At 39.6% G+C, this 25,797-nt stretch overlaps 1 protein-coding gene across 3 annotated transcripts in view; it reads right to left on the bottom strand.

Annotated features, from left to right (window-relative positions):
* PPP4R4 (protein phosphatase 4 regulatory subunit 4) overlaps positions 1 to 25,531 on the bottom strand; it is a 139,417-nt gene extending 113,886 nt beyond the window's left edge. For all 3 annotated transcript variants that reach the window (XM_003408846.4, XM_064292912.1, XM_064292913.1), the window contains exons 1-2: positions 25,406 to 25,531; positions 23,959 to 24,032 (exon numbers count right to left, since the gene is read on the bottom strand). In XM_003408846.4, the coding sequence (XP_003408894.1) occupies positions 23,959 to 24,032; positions 25,406 to 25,531 (200 nt within the window). The remainder of the gene's footprint in view (positions 1 to 23,958; positions 24,033 to 25,405) is intronic.
* Between the last annotated feature and the right edge of the window lie 266 nt (positions 25,532 to 25,797).

Below are 25,797 nucleotides of genomic sequence, written 5' to 3'. Positions count from 1 at the left end.
TACTGGACACAAGAGACTACGTGGGCAGCTCCTGTCTGGAGGTGAGATGAGAAGGCAGAGGGGGACAGGAGCTGGTTGAATGGACATAGGGAATACAGAGTGGAGAGAAGAAGTGTGCTATCACATTTTAGGGAGAGCAACTAGGGTCACACAACAATGTGTGTATAAGTTTTGTACAAGAAACTGACTTGAATTGTAAACTTTCACTTAAAGCACAATAAAAAAGAAAAAAAAATTCAGCTCATTTTCCCCCCTCCCTCTTGTTACCAACAGAGGCACAAAGAGCCCTCTGATTCTCCAGATAGACATCTTTGAATTATTTTAACCTTCACACTCCACATCAAATCTGCCAACTAAGGTTGTAGCTTCCCTTGTTAATTACAGTAGGTGACCATGTGATTATCAATCAAGTATTTGGTTCATATTATATCAAATTATCAGTCTCCTTTTGGTTCTTCTCTATCTCCCCAACCTCTCCTGTGAGAAAGCCCAGGACTTACTATCTACACTCACTCCTTTGGTGACTGTCTCATGGCTGTAAGTGCCAACTAAAAATACCATGGTGGTTTTAAAACTGCCACAATTTCTTTGACAATTCTCCCAGTAAAAGACAGAGTCTAATTCCTCTTCTCTTGAATATGGGCCAGCCTTAGTGACTCACTCTAATGAACAGAGTATGACCGAAATGAGGCTGAGTGACTTTCAAAGCTAGATCATAAAAAGTAGTACAACTTCCATCTGTCTCTTTCTCTCTCATGACATTCACCCTTAGAGTCCAGCCACCAAAAACGAGGAAGACAGTCACATGAAAGGTCACATGTAGATGTTCTGTCCATAACCCCAGCTGAAGACCCAGCCAACAACCAGCATTAACTGCTAGACATGTGTGTGAGCCAGCCTTCAGATCAGGCCAGGCCCCAGTCTTTGAGCTGCCCCAGCTGAAGCTGAGTGGAGCAAAGATGAGTTGTCCTCACCCACACCTAACCAAATTCATGGGCAAAATAAACAATGTTGTTTTAAGCCACTAAGTTTTGGGGTGGTTTGCCATGCAATAATAAACAACCAGAACAAATACCATATACATAACATTAGTTCTCTAGCCCATACCTTTCTCCTGAAATCCAGTAATATTCACCTACCTACTTAACATCTCCACTTAGATACCTGATAAGCGTCACAGCACTGAGTTCCTAAACCTGCTCCTCTCACAATCTTCCCCATTTCAGTAACGGTAACTCCATAATTCAGTTCCTCAGATCAAAAATCTTACAACCATTCTTGACTTCTCTCTTTTTTTCAAATCCACTGGTGTGCTGGAGTCAGCTTGTACCAGCTCATGAGAGCCAATTATTAAATTTTCAGAAATCCTGTAATCCAGTTGTTAAACCAGTAACAGCTTGAAATCGATCATGATGGGAATGGTTACACCACAGAAATTGCCTTTTTTTCTTCTACACTACTTTTTTTTCCCCTGGAGAGCCAGTTCAAACATTTCTCAGCACGCCACTACTTCCACTCCCACATCCAGTCCTTGAGAAAATCCTATTGGCTCTACCTTCAAAATATATCCGGAATTAATCACCATCACATGCTATCATTTTGGTATAACCACCATCATCCCTTGCCTAGAATATTCTAATATTTCCTAATCCCAACAGTTTCCTAACTTACACTCCAAGGTTCCTCTTTGGCCTCTACAATCTAAAACGGAGGTTAGTTCAAGTCATTTCTGTGCACAAAACCCTTCAATGGCTTTCCACCTCTCCTAATAAAAGCAAAAGTTCTTACAATGTCCTACAAGGCCTAACATGGTCTATCCTCCTCTGCACTAGTGTCTCTTCTCCTCCAACATCTCTCACCTCACCTCCTGCTCCTGATCTCCTTCCTTATTCAGCTCCCGCCACACTGCACATCCTGCTGCTTCTTCAATACACCTGGCATACTTCCAACTCGGAGCTTTTGCTCTTGCTGTCATCTTGCCCGGAATGCTCTTTCCCTGAAGAGCCTTATGGCTAGCTCCCTCACTTCCTTCAGGTCTTCAGAGAATATCATTTTCTCAGTGAGGTCTTCCCTGACCAGACTCACAAAAATCACAAACCTCTCTACCCTTATACTCCCTCTTCCTCATCTTGCGCTTTCTTCCTACTACATACACCATCAAAATTATTTTTATAGTTAACCTATAATATTTTATAACAGATGTATTACTGAATTTATTCATCTTGTTTATTGTCTGTTTTTAAGAGAATGTAAGTTCCATACGGAAGGGCAGGGATATCAGTAGGTTTTGCTCACTGCTACAGGGCCTAGACAGTAATCATAATCACTTAATAAACGTTTGCTGAATGGATGAATAAGTTATATTTGTCAGTACATTATTGGCCAGGTGTTCTATATGCTGTCTCATGTACAAATGTTTTATTTTATCAAACTTGACAAGGAGCTTAAGAGCAAGGGCCACGATTTTAATTTATATCCTCCTCTTGCATCTACTACAAAGTTCTGGATGGATTTAATACTGAACTAATCATAACCACTTATAATATTCCAAATTCTGTCAACTATTACGAGGGAAAGTACTAAGCAAGATATATAAATGTAAACCTCATTCTTCAGTGTTCCTAGTTAAAAAGTACTCTCATTTGACAGTTTTTTTTTTAATATTTGGGTAAGAAAATTAGCATACTTACTGATTTTTTTGCATTCTTAATAAACTGTTTTTGAAACCATAGCAGAAAAAATGATAAATTTCAAGATGTTGCACATGCCCAAGGTTTCCCCCCCAAAAATTAAAGACTTAAAGGTGTTTACACTAAATACTAAACATTCCCAGTATTTTTCTCACGTATTGAAAAACTGGATTAATGAAGATATTTTGGATAAAATAAAAGCATAGACATATTACAATTCACTTCTGACTGTAAAAGTGAAATGCAAAACATTAGAAAAAAAAGAAAAAACATTTAGATAGAAGATCCATTTGTTTTTCAAAATCTAGAATCAACAACTGAGGCAGACTAGGTATTCAAAACATAATACTGCTAAAGCACAATAAAATTTTTTTAAAAACATAATAATAATTGTGGCAGCTTAAATCCTTATTAACCTTAAGGATGATTACATGAGATTAAGTTTGTCGTTATTCTGAATTAAGATTAAGGAAGAATTCTCATTGCTAAACAGAAGCAATGCATTGATTTTACTGCTTTCAAACTGACTGACTTGTACGAGCAGGATTTTGAAAATGATTAAAAACAGGAAAGAAAGGAGCTCAATAGTATACAAAATGAGCCTTATCATTGCTTGTTCTGGAGGGGGACAAACTTATTAAACAAGTACACCTGTCACATTAAGTAAATCTTTATTTTTATTTTTGTATTGTTTATTTTGGATTTTTTCTATGTTGTATTTAAGTATTAATAAAATTATATTTGGTGTTAACTTTGATATTTTTTACTTTATTATACATAGCAGGATAATTAGTACTAAAATTGAGTTTCAGTGATATATATTAATACACATCCAAAAATGTATATGAATGCCAGGTCAGAATTCAAAATCTGTTTCTTACATTTTAAAAAATGTAAGAAATAGTACAAAGCAGTTGAAAATCACTGCTCCACAGTATTTTTCAAAGAATAAGAGGGAAGTTTACTGAGATGTGCCCTTAAATTTATGAGCTACAGCAGGAGGATTAGAAGACATTCAAAATATGAGTTCATATTTTGGAAGATTTCTGGAAACATTATAACCTCCTTCTTGTTTTTTTAAAATCAACCTTTCTATTTCTCCATTAGCAGATAGTAGCAAAAATCCTTATTAAAAACAACAACAGGGAAAAGGGGGCAGCGAAGAAAAAAAAGCTAAAAAGCCCGGGTTTATAAAGCTGCCAACCCAGTAAGAGAGGAACCCAGAAAGGAAAATAGTGACAGACAGCTGTAAAAAAGACAACAGCAAAGGGGGCGCCACTGTTCAGGAAGCAGTGAGTTCCTGTTTATGGTGATGGGAAATTTCACAATGAGTATGGGTGATGGTTGCACAACATGATTAATGTAATTGATATCACTAAATCGTACACTCAGAAAATTGTGAACTGGCAAATGTTTTATTATATATATTTTCACAACAATAAAAAAAAAAGCAGGACAAATCCATGGTACCTCCAGGAAGGAAATGGCGATAAAAAGCCATCCTAGAAACGGAAAAAGACCCAACGACTTAACCTGTGGAAGACAGGTGAAATATTTGTCCATTCATTCAGCAAGTATTTATTCAATGCCTGCTGAGTGCAAGGCTCTCATTCTGAATCCTCAATACAGTCTATTAGTACCTTATGCCTACTAGCCATAGATGTGTCAAACAACAGATATTTGCTAAGAACTTATTACATATTGGGCATTGAAGTAAGTCCTGGGGGTTAGTAATATACAAGACAGACACCATCCCTGCCCTAATGGAGCTTGACAGTCAAAACAAAAATCAATTAAATCATTATAAGCTTGCAAAGACCTATAAAGGAGCAGCACAGAGCATATGCAGAACATCATTGAGTTTGGAGGTCAAGGATGGGCTTCCTTGAAGAGTTGAGACCTGAACAATATGAGTAGGAGTGGTGAAAAGAGAGCAGAGGGAATAGTATGTGCAAAGGTCCCTGCTAGACAGGATTTATGTAATCATTGAACAAAGATTTACAAATTCATGATTTGCCATGACTGTGCTAGACTCTGGGAGGAAATAGAAAATAATAAAAACGAAGTCGTCCGATTCTCTGTGAATTAGAGTGGATAGGAGGTAATGGCATTATTGCAGGAATAAACACAAGTTGCTGCAGGACTTGATATAAAACTAATATTGAGAGAAACGGGAAGACTACAAAATTACTCCCAGGTTTCCCTCCACTGTGATTTAAAAGGATTGTCAAGCTTCAGTAACAAACAGAGGTATATCTGGATAAAAAGCGATGCATCCAGTTTGGCCAGACTGAGCTGGCGAAGCCAGCAGGACATTCTGGTGGAGATACCCTGGGGAAGGCACCTAGCCAGCAGTCCTGATCCAAATTCGAGAGAAAAGCTCTGGGCTACGTGGAGATGATGGCTGAAATCTGAGAGTGAATAATATGACCCAGAAAGAGAGTCCCAAATAGTACACAATGGATCCTGTCTGCTCATTTTACTGATATTACTGTAAATGAGGCACTGAGTCAGAAGAGATGTAATACAAACAAATGAATTTAAAAGCACAACCACCAGCCAAAAATCAATCTGTAAAAGTTATGTGAAACAATGATTCCTTTTCTCTAATGCTAAGAATAGTGCAAGATAGGATATAATGGAATGGTGAAGTTAAAAAGGGCCTCAGAAGAATAAATCATTTCCTTCACACTGTGACAATGAAGAAAGCAATGTCTACAGGGGTTATGGAATTTGTTCAAGGTCAAACAGCTAGTCATTGTCAGAGTTAGGATACTATCTCCATAAAGATAACGAAAAGCAAAAAAAAACACTACCAATTGTTACCAAGTCGATTCTGTCTCATGGCGACTCCAAGTGTTTCAGAGTAGAAATGTACTCCACAGGGTTTTTAACAGCTGATTTTCAGAAGCAGAATGCCAGGCCTGTCTTCCGAGCCGCCTGTGGGTAGATTCGAACCTCTAGCTGTCAGTTAGCAAGCAAGAGTATTAACAGTTTGCACCACCGGGGACTCGAACAAATACGCCTTGGAAGAAGTACAGCCAAGATGCTCGTTAGAAACAAGGATGGTGAGATTTCATCTTACATACTTCGAACATGTTATGAGAAGGGATCAGTCCCTGGAGAAGGACATCATGCTTGGTGGAGTAGAGGATCAGCGAAAAAGAGGAAGACCCTCAATGAGATGAAATGACACACTGGCTACAACAATGGGCTCAAGCATAACAATGATTTGAAGATGGCACAGGACCAGGTAGTGTTTCGTTGTGTTGAACACAGGGTCGCTATGAGTCAGAACTGACTTGACGGCACCTAACAGCAACAACATCTTCCTGTCAGCAATACAGAAACTACCAGTCCTCTAGTTATCCTAAAAGAAAGACACTGTCTAAGTAAATACAATTGCCAATTGCAAGGCATGTAATCCAATGTGTAAATAATGTAGGTAAGTTATATATTTCTCTAAATTTCAAGATTTTACTATGTTGTTCACAAGGCTAAGTTCACATGCTATTTATGTTGAAATCCTGAAGAAATTACACAGTATAATAGGATTTTAAAAACCACAACAGGTATTTTTACTACAAAATAATGATTTGATGAAATAATAAATCATTCTATTCTTATTTATATAGTGTTTACCTGCAGAAAACAAATGGATTTAGAGTACTGCACATGCTGAGACATGCAAAAACTGAACAACATGTTTTTAAAATATTAGGCAAGAGAATCAGAGAGGTACCTCGAGCTTTTTTGTTTTTACCAGAGACGTAAGTAAACATTTTTAAAGGAGTAGAGAAATGGATGTAATAGCTACCTGAGATAAGATGACAACTGGGGTGAGCACGAAGTTTAGTTTACAAATTCACCATGCCAGAAAGAATCTGGACAGCTGTGCTAGTACACCTCCCTCACTTTACTGACTGAATACAGAAAAGCTAAATGATGGCCCGAGGCTACACAGCTGGTTAGTGGCTGTGCTTCGTGTTCCTTGGCAACAAGAATGAAAAGAAAAACAAAAGTCGCATAGTTCTCATTACCTAATAAAGAGGAACACAAATCAGTCTAGAGACCGATTATAGACAGTCCCCGGATTACAAACGAGTTCCATTTCTAAGACTGTCTTAAAGTCAAGTTTGTACGTAAGTTGGAACCGTTAGGTACGATTCGTATCTAACATCGGTTAGTCAAATGTTTGTCTTGGTATACAGTAAATAGTGTACCTTTCTATGCACAAAAAAACATTAAATACTTCCAGATACTTTAAAACATCTTTAACATAATAATATAGTAATAATAATAATAATGTTTTCACGTGTGTCGCAAAGTAGCATCCATTTGTTATTACAAACCATTGTATGTATCTCGAATTTCTAACATAATAGGCTTCAAGGGGTTGGTTCAAAACTATGGGTTGTATGTAAGTCGGCCATTCGTAACCCAGGGATTACCTATATCTATAACATACATATGTGTGTGTATAATAAATAAGCGCCTGGGGCCGAGCTAACAAAACCTATGCTATTCTGGAACTAAAATTTTGTAACTGAGACTTTCAGTAAAGAAGCGTTTTTCAAAATGTGTGTAATGGAAAACTACTGAAATCGTGAAGGTTCCTATTTTGTAAAGGAAAGATTTAATCTCGTTAAAATATCAGACACGAGGAGCAGGAAGAATTGATGGTACTCCCTGGTTTTCAACTTGTGATAGTAAGTACGTGGTGGTTCCATTGTATGAGATAAGCAGGCAACACAATGTAAGTAAAGGTCTGAAGGAAATGATGGAGCTAGCAATACGGATATCTGAGGGAAAAATATTAAAAACGGAAAGGACCGCAAGTACAAAGGCCCTGAGGTAGGTGTGTGCTTGATGCGCTGAAGGGACAGCAATAATGGCTGGAGTTCACACGAGCAAAGGACGGGAATAGTAGGAAATGAAATCAGAGCTATGCGGAATGTGTGTGTTTGAGGTGGGGAGGGGAGGGTAATAGAAATTATATATATAAAGTATATTCTCCGACCATAATGGAATTAAACTAAATATCATTAAAAAATATATATCTACAAAATCCCTAAATATTAAATAGCACATTACTAAATAACCCGTAAGTCAAAGAGGCAGTCTTAAATATTTTCAACTAAATGAAAATGAAAATATAACATATCAAAATTTGTGGGATGCAAACAGTGCACAGAGGTAAATGTTTAACATTAAATGCACATATTTGAAAGATGTAAAATCAAAAACCTAAGCTTCTACTTTAAGAAGCTAGAGGAAAAAAAGAGAAAATGCAAAACAAGCAAAAAGAAGGAAATAATACAAGTTAAAATGGAAATCAATGAAACTGAAAACAGGAAAATTTCAGAGAAAATTAATGACACCAAAAGCTGGTTCTTCAACAATCATTTTCAATAAAACTGAAAATCTCTAGCAATGCTAAGGAAAAAAGGGAAAAGACACAAATTACCATATCAGGGATCAAAGAAGGGCATCACTAATGATCCCGCGGACATTAAAAGGACGATAAGAGAATACTAGAGTAACTCGATGCACATAAATTAGATAACTTAGATAAAACAGAGCAATTACTTGAAAGACACAAACTGCCAAAACTTACTTGAGAAAAAAACAGACAACCCGAACAACTCTTTATCTATAAAAGAAATTAAATTTTCAGTTAAAAACATATCAAAAAAAGAAAACTCCAAGACCAGATGGTTTAATTAGTGAACTCTGCCTAACAATTAAGGAAGAAATAATACCAATCCTGTATGATCTTTTCCAGAAAATAGAAAAAGAGGAAACGCTTCTTGAGTCATTTTATGAGACCAGCATTACCCTGGTACCAAAACTAGATAAAAATATTACAAGAAAACTGCAAACTAATTATCTCTCACGAACACAGATGCAAAAATCTTCAACAAGAATTTAACAAGCATCTAGAAATATATAAAAAGGCAAATACATCATAACCAAACAAAAAAAAACCAAACTCATTGCCATTGAGTCAATTCTGATTCATAGCAACCCTAAGGACAGAGTAGACTGCTCCATAGGGTTTCCAAGGCTGTAAATCTTTACGGAAGCAGACTGCCCCATCTTTCTCCCATGGAGCAGCTGATGGGTTCAAACCACTGACCTTTTGGTTAGCAGCCAAGCTCTTAACCACTGCACCACTAGAGCTCCTTACATCATGACCAAGTAGTTTATCCCAAGAATGTAAAGGTGGTTCACCATTCAAAAACTGATCAATGTAATTTACCATATTAAAAGACTAAATAAGAAAAGCCATATATCACATTAAAAAATGCTGAAAAAGCATTCAACAAGACTCAACAACTATTCATTATAAAAACTCTCAGCAAATTAGAAATACAGGGAGTTTCCTTAATTTAATAAAAGAATATGTATTAAAAAAAAAAAACAACCCTACAGCTAACATCATACTTAATGATGGGAGACTAAATGCTTTCCCCTTTTCCCTTAAGATCAGAAACAATGCTGGGATGTCCTCTCTCATCACTCTTATTCAATACCATACTAAAAGTCCTAATCAGTACAATAAGACAAGAAAAATAAAAAGCATAATGACTAGAAGGAAAAATAAAACTGACTATTTATAGACAACATAGTCCTTTATGCAAGAAATGCAAAAATACCTTACCGGAAAAAAAAAAAAAAATTCCTGGAACTGTAAGTGTATTTAGCAAAGTCATAGGAAACAAGGTCAATAAAAAAAAAAAAGTTAATGGTATTCCTATATACCAGCATTTGACAATTGAAATTTTAAAAAGAGGAGTACTTAGGCATAAATACAACAAAATACGTGCTAAAAACTGTGAAACACTAATAAAAGAAATCAAAGAAGATCTAAATAAATGAAAAGACAGACCACGTTCATGTATAGGGAGATTCACTATTGTTAAAATGTCAATTTTCCCTGTCATGGACTAAAATTTGTCCCCCAAAAATATGTGTATCGATTTGGCTAGGTCATGATTCCCAGTATTGGGTGATTGTCTACCATTTTGTCATCTGATGTGATTTTCCCATGTGTTATAAATCCTACCTCCATGATGTTGAGCATCTTTTCATATGCTTATTTGACACATATATATTTTCTTTAGTGATGTGTCTGTTCAGATCTTTTGCCCATTTTGTAATTGGGTTGTTGGTTTTCTTATTATTGAGTTTTAAGCATTTTTAAATATATTCTGGATATGAGTCCTTTATCAGATACGTGAGTTTTGCAAATATTTTCTCCCAGGGGTGGTTTATCTTTTCATTCTCTTAACAGAGCTTTCACAGATCAAAAGTCTTACATTTTGATAAAGTACAATTTATCAACTTTTTTTTCATGGATTATGCTTTTTGTATCTAAAACTCATGGCCAAACCCAAGGTCATGCAGATTTTTCTCTTACGTTTTCCTTATATTTACATCTTAGATTTAGTTCTATGGCCCATTCTAAGTTAATTTCTATAGACGGGAGGTATGTGTCAAGGTTTGTTTTTTTAAACATATGGATGTTGCACTTGTTCCAGCACCACTTGTTGAAAAGACTTCACTTTCTCCGTTGATTTGCCTTTGTACCTTCGTACCTTTGTAAAAAATCAGTTGACTATGTTTGCACGGGTCTATATCTGAGCTCTCTATCTTGTTCTGTTGATCTATGTGCTGGTTTTTTCACCAATACCATACTGTCTTGATTATTGTAGCTTTATAATAAGCCTTGAAATTGGGTAACTTGAGACCTCCGACTTTATTCTTCTTTGCAGAAGTTTTTTTGGGCTGTTCTAGTGCCTTTGCCTTTACGTACAAATTTTAGTTCAGTTTGTTAACATCTACAAAAAACGTTGCTGGGATTCTGATTGAGATCGTGTTGAATCTGTAGACCAAACTGATTTTGTCTTAGTCATCTAGTGCTGCTGCAATACCACAAGTGAATGGCTTTAACAAAGCGAAATCTATTTTCTCACAGTCTGGTGGGCTACAAGTCCAAATTTAGGGCATCAGCTCCAGGGGAAGTCTTTCTCTCTCTCTCATCTCTGGAGGAAGGTCCTTGTATCAATCTTCCCTTGGTCTGGGAGCTTCTCAGGACAGGAACCTCCAGTCCAAAGGACCCGCTCTGCTCCCAGCACTGCATTCTTGGTGGTATAAGGTCCCCCTGTCTCTCGGCTTGCTTCTCTCTTTTGTATCTCCAAAGAGAGTGGCTCAAGATATACTCCAATCTTGTAGACTGAGTCCTGCCTCATCAACATAACTGCATGAAACTCTTTAACCTAAAGAAATAGAATATTATTCAACTCCAATTATTTTTCAGTTCAGAAAAACGAAGTGTTTTTGTTTTGATTATAACATTATTGCATCCAATTCTTAACAAAACAAGGCACTTGCTGAATTATGAAAATCTACTTGTCAAATGACCCTTTTAGAAAAGGCTCTGAAACTGTTCACCAATCCAAAGAGGTCTGTCCTATACCCATCTCCATTAGCACCACCAAGTGGGTGAAATGAGAAAGAAACTAGGCTCAACTGTTCTAATCATCGTCTTTCTTAGAACTGAGGATAGCCTGCAAAAGCAAAACAGAACCTTAACTTCTACCAGGCCCAACCCATCACTGTATACACCAGGAGGGAAAATAATGCCTGAAGAACTTAAGTGATCAGAGATAAAAGCCAGGTTCCCTGATTTTTTACCACAGCAAACTGGCCCCTTCTATTATACGCTATTGTTAGTTGCTCTTGACTCAACTCCAGCTGACAGCAACATCATGCACAACAGAAAAAAAATACTGCCCGGTCCTCCACCATCTTCATGATCGTTGGTATGTTTGAGCCCATTGTTGCAGCTATTACAGTGCCTTCCAACCTGGGAGGCTTACCTTCCAGCACTGTATCTGGCAATGTTCTGTTGTAATCCATAGGGTTTTCACTGACTAATTTTTGGAAGTAGATTGCCAAGCCTTTCTTCTTAGTCTATCTTAGTCTGAAAACACCACTGAAACCTGTTCACCATGGGTGACCCTGCTGGTATTTGAAATATCAGCAGTACAACTTCAGTATCACAGCAATGTTCAAGGAATAAACTATTGATATAGGCGACATCGTGGATGAATTTCAAAATAATCATTGCTAAGTGAAAGAAGCCAGACAAAAAAGAGTAGATACTGCAGAATTCATTTCTATAAAACTCTGGAAATTACAAACTCTAGTGAAAGAAAGCAGACTGGTGGTTGCCTGGTGGGGTGGGCAATGAAGGAAGGAGACAGGGACTACAAAGGGGCACCAAGTAACTTTTGGCACTGATAAATGTGATCATTATCTTAATTGTGATAAGTGTATACCTATGTCAGAATTCATCAAACTGTACATTTTAAATATGTACAGTTCATTTCATGGAAATTTTATGAAATTCTAGAATAGGCAAAACTAGTCTATAGTGACAAAAGGCAGATCAGCAGTTACCTAGAGTCAGGGTACAGGATTAACTGCAAAGGGGTGTCTCTTTAGGGGGTGATGGAAATGTTCTGTATCTTGACTGGGGTGGTGGTTATACAGGTGTATACATGTGTCAAAACCCATCAAACTGTACATTTACTTACATTATATCTCAATAAAGTTACTTCAAAAAACCGGGGAGTGGGGGGAGGTAGCGGTTTGATGGCCTAACCCAGAAAACTAATCATCTAGAGAGAAAACTTGTATAACCACATGGAATTTCTAGATGGGAATTTTCCTATATATCCAAAGAGAAATATGTTGTGACTTGCAAACAGATTATTTAAAAGAACAATAACAATCATCCTTCCTTGACCATAACTCTGCACCAAGCATGGTGTCCTTTACGTACATTTCCTCTGATCTACTCAACAGTCCTACGATGTAGGTATTATTATCCTCTTTTGAGATGAGGAGACTTGGGCTCGAATCAAAGAAATAACTTGCCCAAGGATTCTGAGTAAGTAAATGAGCAAGCCTCAGCCAAGAATAAATCCGGGTCTGTCTTAACACAAAGTATTTCCAACACAACATACTTGAAAATTGGAGATAACCTCTATTCTACGGAAGCGTAAGAACCATGCATTTACTCTCTTAGACAAGTACTTCCTTGAACCCAAGTGTCCACTGATGCGACGGCATTCATTCAGAGCAGGATGCCTACCACGTACGGTAGTAAGCACTCAATTAATATTTTCTATGTTTTAACCTAGATTCATAAGATTTATTCTAAAGCAATTATTAGTTGCATTACAAATCTTTTATATCATCCATAACTTTTATTTAGAGAAAAAATTACACTGTAAGCCACATCCATACGCTGGGTGTAATGGATTTTCCAATTATTTTTGATGTAATTATCACATATTAGTATTGCATAAGCATGAAGCCGAAAGTGATGACTGTGAAGAACTAAGACAGTTTAAACACCTTCTCCGAGCCTCCCACACTTGGTAGCCAACATCACCAACAAGATGCCATAACCCTTTCATGATTCCTGGGACACATGCCTCTGGAGTTCTTTGGGAGCCCTGGTGGTGCAGTGGTCAAGCGCTACAGCTGCTACAGTTCAAATCCACCAGCCACTCCTTGGAAACCCTATGGGGTAGTTCTACTCTGTCCTATAAGGCCACTATGAATCAGAATTGACTCGACAGCAACAGGTTTGGTATGTTTTTGTTTTTTCTTTGGAGTTCTTCAGGATTTTAACTCATTTAGCCTCAAGGTGGGAGCCTTTTGAAATGTGTGAAACTCAGGAACCCTAAGCTGAAGCCTCATTTTTGTATAGATGGAGCATTTTCTTAGGTGATGGCTCCTGGATGTGTGAATTTGCTGAACTTTTGACAGGTTTGCCTTTATTTCTGAGATAAGCCTTCTCACTATGTTTCCCAGTTACTATGCTCTGATGAGAATGCCCTACAGGGTCACTACCAGTCCAAATTGACTCGTACAGCCAGAATGCTCCTTAGAAGCAAGGATGGTAAGACTACATCTCACATACTTTGGACATGTTATCAGGAGGGACCAGACCCTGGAGGAGGTCATCATCTTTCGTAGAGGGTCAGCGAGAAACAGGAAAACCCTCAACAAGACGGACTGACACAGTGGCTGCAACGGTGAGCTCTAACGTAGCAATGATCCTGAGAATGGCGGAGGACCGGGAAGGGTTTTGTTCTGTTGTACACAGGGTCGCTGTCAGAGCTGACTCAACACCACCTAACAACACCAACATTAAGCTCCAAGTCTTTTTTGTGACATTATATGGGTCACTTTGTTGTTGTTGTTAGGTGCTGTCAAGTCGGTTCCCACTCATAGCAGCCTTACGTATAACAGAACGAAATATATAACAGAACAAAATACTGCCCGGTCCTGCAACATCCTCACAATCATTGCTAGGTTAGAGCCCACTATTGCAGCCACTGTATCAATTCATCTTGTTGAGGCTCTTCCTCTTTTTCGTTGACCCTCTGCTTTTCCAAGCATGATGTCCTTCTCCAAGGATTGGTCCCTCCTGACAACATGTCCAACGTACTTAAGATGAAGTCTCACCTCCTCCATTCTAAGTATTCTGGTTGTACTTCTTCCAAGACAGATTTGTTCCTTCTTTTGAAACTTCGTGGTACATTCAATATTCATCACCAATACCATAATTCAAAGGCATCAATTCTTTTCTGGTCTTCCTTATTCACTGTCCAGTTTTCACATGCATATGAGGCGACTGAAAATACCGTGGCTTGGGTCAGGCACACCTTAGTCCTCAAAGTGACATTTTTGCTTTTTAACACTTTAAAGAGGTCTTTTGCAGCAGATTTGCCCAGTACAATACATCGTTAGATTTCTTGACTGCTGTTTCCATGGGCATTGATTGTGGATCCAAGTAAAATGAAATCCTTGACAACTTCAATATTTTCTCCATTTATCGTGATGTTGTTTATTGATCTGGTGGTAAGAATTTTTGTTTTCTTTATGTTGAGATGCAATCCATAGTGAAGGCCATAGTCTTCTATCTTCATCAGTAAGTGCTTCAATTCCTCTTCACTTTCAGCAAGGAAAGTTGTGTCACTTGCATATTGCAGGTTGTTAACTAGTCTTCTTCCAATCCTGATGCCACATTATTCTTCATATAGCTTCTCAGATTATCTGGTCAGCATACAGACTTAATGGTGAAAGGATACAACCCTGACGAACACCTTTCCTGACTTCAAACCATGCAGTATCTACTTGTTCTGTTCAAATGACTACCTCCTGGTTCATGTACCAAGAGGTTCATCATGAGCACAATTAAGTGTTTGTTGTTTGCAATGTTATCCATAATTTGTTATGATCCACACAGCTGAATGCCTTTGTATAGTCAATAAAATACAGGTAAACATCTTCCTGGTGTTCTCTACTTTCAGCCAAGATTCATCTGACATCAGCAATGATATCCCTCATTCCACATCCTCTTCTGAATCTAGCTTGAATTCATGGCAGTTCCCTGTCGATGTACTGCTGCAACTGTTTTTGAATGATCTTCAGCAAGATTTTACTTTTGTGTGATATTAATGATATTGTTCGATAATATCCATATTCTGTTGAATCACCTTTCTCTGGAATGGGCACAAATATGGATCTCTTCCAGTCAGTTAGCCAGGTAGCTGTCTTTCAGGTTTCTTGGCATAGATGAAGCAAGTGCTTCCAGCGTTGCATCAATTTGTTGAAACGTCTCAGTTGGTACTCCATCAATTCCTGGAGGCTTGTTGTTTCCCAATGTCTTCAGTGCAGCTTGGACTTCTTCCTTCAGGATCATCGGTTCTAATCGTATGCTATTTCCTGAAATAGCTGAACATCAACTAATTCCTTTTGTTGTCATACAGTGACTCTGTGTATTCCATCTTCTTTACACTGGGTCACTTCACATTGATGAAAATAGTTTACTTCTTATTTTTAAGCTTTTTCTACAGATCCTATGACAGCATTCTAATTCCCACTGATGCCACAGACAAACTCTTCTAAAACTTCAGTAAGTAAGTAGGAATTAAAAAAACATATGCCTCCCATGTTTGTTGTTATAACAAAAGACAAGGAAAAGGAGATGGGAAATAATCTTCAAATCTGTTATATTCAGATACCTAGTACTCTGAACTTTTCCAAAACAGGGAATCCAGAGTTCGCCAAGACTTAAGTAATGAAAGATACATTCTGGGATCTGGGTAAGTCATCCATCTTAACAGAGGTTGACACCGCTACGGACTGAATTGTGTCCTCCAAAAATGTATGTCAACTTGGCTAGGCCATGAATCCCAGTGTGTGGTTATCCACCATTTTGTGATCTGATGTAACTATCCTATGTGTTGTAAATCCTAACCTCTATGATATAAATGAGGCAGAATTAGAAGCAATTATGTTAATGAGGCAGGATACAATCTACAGGATTAAGTTGTATCTTGAGTCAATCTCTCTTGAGACATAAAAGAGAAATGCAAGCAGAGAGGAGAGGGACTTCCTACCACCAAAAAAGAGGGGCCGGAGAGGAGTGTGTCCTTTGAACCTGGAGTCCCTGCACTGAGAAACTCCTAGACCCAAGGGAAGACTGATGACGAGGATCTTCCCCTAGAGCCAACAGAGAGAAAAAGACTTCCCCTGGAGCTGGTGCCCTGAATTCAGACTTCTAGCCCCCTAAACTGTGAGGGAATAAATTTCTGTTTTTAAAGCCATCCACGTGTGGTTGGCTTTAACAGCATTAGATAACTAAGGCAGATACTTTAGGCAATTTTTTAAAAATAGTATCTCTTGGAGTCATGAAAAGTACAGCAACTGGGGATGGTATACCTTTTTAAGAGATACATGCTCAGTGATGATCTTGGTTTATCCTTGAATATCCACGATATTCCTTTTCTGTCTTTATGCTCCCAGAAACAAGTAAAGGACTCCAACATCCACTTTGTTTCTCTCCCTCAAAGAAAAGCTAATAATATAAAATATCTCATTGGCTAAAAGAAGAGCTTCTCACCAAGAGTCCAATTCAAACAGCCTGGCAGGGTGAAGACTAACTGTAAAAACTTAAAAAACTCCTTTTCTTTTAGAAAAACAAAAAAAGTTACATGATGTAAGGACGATGTAAGTAAATCATGCAGAAAAAAATACAAACATCTTCAGTTTCAATCTTTAAGTAGAAAATTCATTATTGATGTGCCAGAAATTATGTACTAGAAAGTCTGGCACTTTTGTTTCCTAAAAAATATACGCTGGGGGCACTCACACATTGCTATCAGGAGTTTACATTGATGGAAGCACTTTGGAAAACTGTTTGGCAGTATCTATTAAGCTGGACATATGCACCTGATATGGCCCAATAATCCTACTTGTTGAAGATACCTAGAAGAAATACATGCATACATTCACCAAAAACATGCATAAGAATGTTCATAGCAACATTATTTGCAATAGCCAAAAATTAGAAATATGCTTAATGTCCATCAGGAGAAGAGTTGTTCTATATTCATGTAATGGAAGACTATACAGTCATGGTGGCACACTGCTTAAGAGCTTGCCTGCTAACCAAAAGGTCGGCAGTCCAAATCCACCAGCCGCTCCTTGGAAACCCTATGGGGTAGTTCTACTCTGTCCTATAGGGTCACTATGAGTCAGAATCAACTTGATGGCAACTGGTTTGGTTTCGCTTTTGTATACAGTACTAAAAATGAACAGTCTATCGCACCATGAAATATTATGCATGAATCTCTTTTTTAAAATGTTGAGTGAAAGAAGCTAAACACAAGAGTATAGGGTCGCTATGAGTTGGAATCAACGTGACAGCAAAATCAGGTTCAAAATCAGGTAAACTAATGTACAGTGTTAGAAGTCAGGATAATAGTTTCCCTCTTCCGTGAGTATGGGAAAGTAGCAACTGTGAGGGGTACAAAAGGCAGGCTGCTAGGCTAAAAGATAATGTTCTACTTCTAAATCTGGGTGCTAGTTACATGCATGTGTTCAACTGTGAAAATTCAACAAACTATTATATTTACTGTCTGTGCACAGTTCTGCCTATGTTGTACTTCAGAAAGCTTACTTTAAAAAACAAAGAAAGAAAATATATGCTTTTGAGTATACTTCTTTAACTGTGATTCCTAACTCATTAATTTCTTTCTAAAGTGGATAAAGGCGAAGGAACAATAAAACAAAGCAGAACAGACCAGACCATGGGACCAAAGGTCAATGCATAGACAAAAGAGGAATGTGGGTACTCAAGGATGAAACAAGATCACCACAGAGCATGCACTCACTCATGCAACACTCCCCAGTTCCCTGCCAATGGCAAGCTGAAAGCTCTTAGCTACTTTCCAGGCTACCCCCACCTACTTCTGCTCTCACTGGTTGAGCTGTAACCTAACCAAGAGTGAGCTGTCTCTGTTCCCAGACCAGTTTACCCCAATTGTACTTAATAGTGCATTTAATACATAAACATATGAACGCAAAGAGTTGTTTCTGGGGAAACTAAGTTGAAAGTTTTAGAAAAACTCACTAAAGACAAGTCATTAAAGAAAATTTCTACTGAAGTAGGGATGAACAAGACAACTCGTAAAAGACAAGGAGAAAATCATAAATATCTAAGATTATGCTTTCAGTCTCCTTCATTAAAAAAAAAAAAGTCGACTTGATTCTGACTCATAGCAACCCTATAGGGTAGAGTAAAACTGCCCTATACGGCTTCCAAGAAGCAGCTGGTGGATTCGAACTGCTGGCCTTTTGGTTAGTAGCTTTCAGTCACCCTCATTAAGCATCTTAAAATTTTCATTCAACTTTAAAGAAACCTGAACTCAAAATTGTAAATACATTATGGGGGTGATTTATGGAAGAGGAAATTCTGAACCATAATCAGCAGATCCATACTCAAAGAAAATATTTTGGCCCTACATCAAAAGGTTGACAAATTAACATATATCTACATTTTATAAACGAAATGCCGAAGTTATGTATTATTTTTATGATTCCTCACCTTAACCAATTTTTTGGATTAACTAACTGCCATTTCCAGTTGCAAAGGTTTAAAAAAGCATTTTCTGTACATCACTTAAGAAAACTGGGCTAGAAATACTGGCCACTCAAGACGTCTCTCTCATTCTCTCTCTCTTGTTTTCTCTCTCTCTCTAACACACACACACCTCACTGAAACAGTACTAAAAGGCAGAGGCATCATTTTTTAAATAGTCAAGACAATTAAGTAAAAGAAGTTTGGGGATACAGAAGATCTTAAAAATAAGGGTATATGAAAGAGTTTTTCACACCATTTTTCAATTTTGGATAGCAAACAGGATAGGCCTTTTTGGACATAAAACAAAAGAGGGCCTTGTGTCAGGTCTAATAACTGCAGCTCTTCCTCGCTACCTCACGGCTGCCCTGTTCTAGCCTGCTAGTCTTGAATACAAGAAGAGGGATGCCAGAGCTCTCAGATCAGAGAAGAAACCAAAAAACCAAAACCAAACCCGCTGCCGTTGAGTCGATTCCGACTCATAGCAACCCTATACCACAGAGTAGAACTGCCCCCATAGAGTTTCCAAGGAGCGCCTTGTGGATTTGAACTGCTGACCTCTTGGTTAGCAGCTGTAGCACTTAACGACTACGCCACCAGGGTTCCGCCCCCCCTCCCCCGCCCCCGCCCCACCCCGAAAAAACAAAGTCCCAGTTTATGGCAGTTTTGTTTAATTTCCACTGTTTTGGCTACAGAAATCTCACTCTGTGCTGTCACTAGGGGGAGCACTTACTCCTAAAAAAAATGGGAGGAGAGAGAAAAAGTGGAAATGTTCCTAACCCAAGATGCACTTTATCTGACTGCCCCTTTTCTTTGAGGGGGAGAAGCAAAGTGGATGTTGGAGTCCTTTACTTGTTTCTGGGAGCATAAAGACAGGAAAGGCAAAACAGCCTAAAAGTCACAAGTGGCTTAAAAGAAGCAACATGAAAGGTAGGTACATTAACCAATCAGCACGTTTAATACATAATGTAAACTGCAAATATTGCTTAAGATAAGGTCATTTGGTAAGAAAAGTTAAACCTGTGAAACAGATCACTAAGACTGACATTATCACTCAGTTAAAAATGCTTAATTATAATTCTTGAAGATTCTGGTTTCTGACAAGCACTATTAGCAAAGGAAGTTAATGGCTATCTGGCACAAACTTCAGTTGATTTAATTTACTTGCCTGCCTGTTGCTTTATCAAATGACTGGAAGGCAAAAGTAACACCATTATCCTCTAAAAGCCTGAAATGTACTTCCAGCACCTCAGTAGGATATAGGAAAAGGGGAAGAGAGAGTAAGGGAATTCACCCTAACTTTCACAAACGAGAAAATCAGAACTCAGTAACCACAAATAACCTGCCCACGTCACACAGATAATAACAAGTAAAACAAAAAAAATAACAAGTAGAATCAAATATAGTCCAAGTCTATCTGATTCTATTGCCTACCGTACAAAAATCATAAGTTGCTTAATTCATCTGGCATTTTGGCCACCTTAAAATCAATAAATATGCTTCATCCATTAAAAGCTATATATTAATATGACAGCAAACAACAAGAAAGAACCAAAAAATAACAACATAAAATATGGTTTGCCCTTTAAAAGCTTGCAACCTACTTGAGAAAACGTACACACACGTTAAAGGAACGTAAGGCAGTGATTAACAACCAGTTGAGGGATGCAGCCACTAAGTGAAGTAGGAGCTCAGAGAAGCCTGAGATCCCCGTGGTTCCAGCAGTTGGGGAAGGTCTTATGAAAGATGCAAGGTTGCAGCTGGCATGGGCAAATGTTGGAGAGGTATAACGGAAGGGCATTTCAGGATGGGGAAAAACAGAGTTAAGGATGAGCACAATGTATCTGATAAACAGTGAGGAGGCCAGCAGTGTTGCTTCAAAAAGAAATGGACTAAGTGGAAACAACCCGAATGTCCATCAGCTAATGAATAGGTAAACAAAATGTGGTATATCCTTACAACGAAATACTATTCGGCCATAAAAACTAGTCAAGTACTGGTACATGATACAAACTGGACAAACCTTAAAAACATTATGGTAAATGAAAGCAGCCTGTCACAAAAGGTCACACACTATATGATTCCATGTATCTGAAATGTCCATAATGGGCAAATCTGTAGAGACAGCAAGTAGATTAATGGTTCTCAGAGGCTGGATGGAGGTTGGGAGTGTTGGGAAGAAATGAGGGGTGACTGCTAATGGGTATGGGGTTTTTTGCTGGGGTAATGAAAATGTTCTATAATTGACTATGGTGATGGTTACACAACTCTGTAATATACTAAAAACCACTGAACTGGACACTTTAAATGAGTGAAATGTGTGAATTATATCTCAAACAAAGCTGTTAAAAATAGTGAGGGACTGGCAGGAGATCACACTGCACAGCATAGATGGAGCAACTTATGGAGTGTTCTGATGTCAGGCTGAAAAGTCTGGGATTTATCCGGTAGGCAATCAGGGATACACGAATAAAGATTTACCTAAGGAAAGCACACTATACACACTTAAGGCTCTTCTCTAATAAAATTAATCACGTCTTAACCAAAATCACAAAGAAGAGAGAGAACAGGAAAAAGATGTTGTGATGTGATTTTGACTAAGCCACAAGCTGTGACTATTAGGAAGGTTGTTTTGCTTCAGTGCTAAATGCCACAGATGGGTACAGCAGCATCACATTAATGCCAAACCACAAATTCATCTGTGTCGGATCTTCAAATACCATAATGTTCTAAACTTAATTATGAAAATAGGATTAATAATTGACCTGTCACATTTTAGGACAAGATAATGAACAGTGTCATTGGTTTTTCACTGAATGTCAGGACTCTTTGTATCTAAAGCTATTTTAGGTGTCAGATTTAATTTAAATGCTATCACAGCCTTCGCTAATGTACAGCATTTCCTATCAATGCCTACACACTTGGCTGTGAATTCTAATTTAACATAATATTCCAATAGTTTTTAATATGCAAAATTAGAAGAAAACTAAACAAACCTGACATACAAAAGGAGAAGCAAAAAAAAAAAGCAAACAAACTGAATATTAAATTAAATATCCAATACAGAGGAAAAGGTTAAGCACAGAAAAAAGAAATAGGACCCAACATTAGGTTCTACAGCACTGGGAAATACAAACGAAAAAAAAAAAAAAGGAATAAATTAAATTTAAAATAGAAGCACAATACATGGGAGCAGATGAGGAGGTTTTAACAGAGACAAAGTTTGGAACAGGTCTATGAGACAACCCCACCTCCTGAATCACACGGAAGAAAGGACTTTTCTGGCACGCTTGGCAGCATCCCTGCAGAAACTGGCCAAATGGTGAAATCCCACTTTCCCCAAAGGAGGTGGTGAGATGGTAGGAATACAAAAGAAGAGCTCAGCTGGAGAACCCATACACAACCAAACTAGTGTTCGCCTTCTGAGTCACCCTGCAAGCCTCCTTCAAGACAGGTGAACCACAAGAAATTAAAGGAGACATCGGATCTCTCTTAATACTCTCCTCTAAGATGAGAGGGCCCATCTGTCTCTATAAGGGCTTTGTAAGTTCTAGCATTTGAAGAAATGTATGTTGTGTTTGAGAAATAAAGACACAACTGAGATGACCTGGTTCACTAACAAACAATAAAAACAAAATAGAAAGCAAATAAGCTATCCTAAAAAAGCTGCTCTGTCACTGATACCGAAAATAAGGTGTCTGCTATCACAAGTAAGTGGAGCAAGAGTCTCCATTTCCTACTTGTAAGCCAGTGTTTAAGCTAAAGAGTTCAGTAGAAAGTTATTTCATATCATTAACTGCTGTATGTTAAAAGAAATTTATCCAAACTTACATCAATTGTCTACCTGCTCAGAGTAAAAGAACTGTGGGAAAAGGTAAATGTTGACGACTATCATTTACCATTTCAACATGTTAATTACTGAGAAGTAAAGTATTCCAAATATAAAACGGGGCAATACCAAAGTAGGTTAAAAGCTGGATTATTCTCTAACACCAAAAAAATACATGCTGTTAATTTATAGAGTTTTCTTTAAATAAATAAGTCAATGTGATGACAGCATGTTGTAATAGATCACCAAAAGAAAAGAAAAAACAACATCAAGAAAAAGGTCTAAGATCCAGAAATACTTTGAAATAATAGAATTATTTGAGAGAATGGCCTAAAATAAGCATGGTGGTATTCCGACTGAAGTAAGAAGAGACACTCAAGATGCCAATAGTTGTCTAAAGACTAAGAAGATGGAAGTCATAGAGTGGGATTTTTTTTTTTTTTTTAAAGAATCATCCAGTAAATAACATGTGGCAGGAAACATGATCTATAAACCAGAAAGGAGAATAAGACACTTGCCAACACCTGAAACCAGCAAAGTAGACCTAAGCCAAGGAAACAAGGATGACCAATATCTTGGGAGGTAAATAACAACTAGTTTCCGAAATCTGAGTCTGAAAAACAAAAGTGAAGACTGATTTGTCAAAAGGGGGAAAAGCTTTGTACATGTAGAAAAGTTTTAAAGCAAATATACACAAAATGCCTTAAGAAAAGTTGTGTTTCCTAAGTATTTTCAGAGATAAGTTCATTAAGGTTCACCACATTAGCTTCTAAGAAGCTAAATCCACAAGAATGCAATTTTAAAAATAGTTGAGAGAAATCCCATAAATATTTGCAGTAATCATTTGCCTGAGAAAATTCTGTAGAACTTGTGAGAGTTTGAAACCTAAATAAGAGGAGGCTCAATTAACAAAAAGTCTCTTGGGCGAAGTTATAAAGATCATAAAAGTAAAAGTAATACAAATAGGATGCCCTGAGCAGCAAATTCCAACACTATGATATTTTGGGGTATTTTTTCTACATAGTAAATGGTATCTAATGGTCATAGCCTACAACAAGCTTAAAATTAATCACTGGATATTCTTGTCTCATTTAAACTCACTGAATCCTATGTGAGAACCACTAAAGCCAAAAAAAAAAAAAAAAAAAGAGATGAGAATCAACTCAAGCCATTAGTTATTTTAAAATGCTCTGCTCCCCCTCCTCCAAGCAGTATTCTATAAATCGGGTCTCTTATTTCAGTTCTCAAATTCATACGTTCATACCTAAATCTAATTTATTCACAACATATTCAAGTGATTTGCATGCAAAAGTACTCTGTCAAAATGGTTAACCAAATCTGAACATCATCACAACATGACATCTCTGAAAGCATTCATCAATGCTGTCGGAAGAGCAGCCACTTCACAGAAAGCCTTTAGGAAATACCTGAGCAGGTAAACAGCCCTTTCAATATCACTGAGGTCTTCATCAACTGTCAGTCTTTCTATTTCTTCTGGTGTCTGTCAAATATAAAATACAAATTATGTACACAAACACTCAGGTCGATCTCGCCCGCCAATGACCCTCTGTGAACACCACCAATGAAAAAGTTTCACGATTCAGCATTATCAATGAAAACTAATCAAGGGTCTGAGGATTCTAGGAGACCTGAACAGAGAGAATCACGTCGCTAATTGTTGAGTTTGGGTGGCTGAGTTTGTTTTGGTTTTTTCTTTTTTTGTTTAATCACTCTTCTTCTAGCTTCTAGATCGCAGCTTGAGAATCACATCGTGCCTTCAGAACCTTGCAGAAATCCGGTGTTATATGCATATATTAAGTAAACACACAGTTTTTATTTTCAATAAGCCAAGGCTGTTTCTCCAGAATTTTCCAACCCAGGAAATGCTAAAAGGGGGATAGATGAAGACCGCAACGGAGTGGGTATGAAAAGGACGAAATCTGAGAGTGGGGGAAATCAGAGTCGAGAGAGGGAGGCAGGTGGGACTTAGAAGGGCTAAAGGGGCTCCGAAGCGGATGGCGGGGCCCGGGGGTCTGGAATCTCGGTTTGCCAGCAGCGAGGTCTACATCCTCCGAGGCTGAAGGAGATGACTCTGCGGGGTGGGGAGCAAGTGGGGGGTGGGGAGCAAGCTGAAGGGCTAGTCCCTCGAGGGGGGTGGGGAGCAGGGTCCCAAGTGGAGTTGAACGGGCTGGGAGGAAACGGACGTACGGGGACTCAAAATGGGGCGACGGGTCCGCTCCTGAGAGAGCTTTGAAGACCGGGGCTGGGACGACTCTGGGAGGTGACTGGAGGCCCGGGCGGACTTGGGGCAAGCGGGACCCGAGCTGGCTCCGACAGGGGAGAAGGTCCGCGATGGAGGGGGGATCGGGTGCCTCGAGGAGGGGTCGGAGGAGGGGGCGTCGGGGCTGTGCCGACTGAAGGACGGGCCCGGGGCCAGAGCCCGGCAGCACGGGGGCCAAGGCGGCCCCGGGACAGGCGGGAGGAAGGGGCAGCGACCCGGGCCGAGGCTGCGGTCGGAGCGGGGCGCCCCGGGCGGACGCGGGGCTGGCTCCCCCGGTCCTGGGGCCAGGCTAGGCCGGGGACGAGGGCTGGGGACCCCGCAGGGGCCGGGGACCAAGGCCAAGGCCCCGTTCCTCGGGAAGAGGTCCAGCCTGGGAGAGCCGGGGCCGTGTCGAGGGGTCCCCCGGAGGGGCCGGTGCGGGCGACAAAGCGGCCGGGAGGAGTTGGGCTGTGAGAGGGTCCCGGGCCACGTCGGGTCGGGACGGTGCCGGGGGGCTCCGGCGGCAGGGCGGGGGTCAGAGCCGGCTGCTGGGGGCCGGGGGCCGGGAAGGCGGCCGGGCGTCCTGCGGGCAGCCTCTCCTCCCCGGGGCGCACCTTGAGGCTCCGGCGGACCGGCCTCTCGATGATAGTGAGCTCCTGCAGGTCCTCCATGTAGCCGAACAGGCTGTTCTGACTGAAATCCATCGCGGCGGCGGCGGCGGCAGGCGGCGGCGGATGCATGGACCGCCGGGCCCCCTCGCCGCCCGGGCCGGAGCGGCCCCGGGATGCCGGACGCGTGCAGCCCCGCGGCCGCCCAGTAGCAGCACTTTCTCCCGCTCTCCGCCGCGGGAGCCGAGCGTGAGGCGAGCCGCCGGCGGGAGAAGGAGCGCGACCGGCCGAGGGGGCGGGGCAGGCCAGCGAGGGGGCGGGGCGCGGGGCGGGGCGGAGCCAAGGGCGGGGAAGCCTCAACAGTGCCCGCCTCGGCCCCGCCCCCCCCAAGGCGCCGC

This window comes from Loxodonta africana, chromosome 10 (assembly GCF_030014295.1).
Source record: "Loxodonta africana isolate mLoxAfr1 chromosome 10, mLoxAfr1.hap2, whole genome shotgun sequence".
In the NCBI taxonomy this organism is placed as follows: domain Eukaryota; kingdom Metazoa; phylum Chordata; class Mammalia; order Proboscidea; family Elephantidae; genus Loxodonta; species Loxodonta africana.
This window is presented reverse-complemented; position numbering and strand designations above follow the sequence as displayed.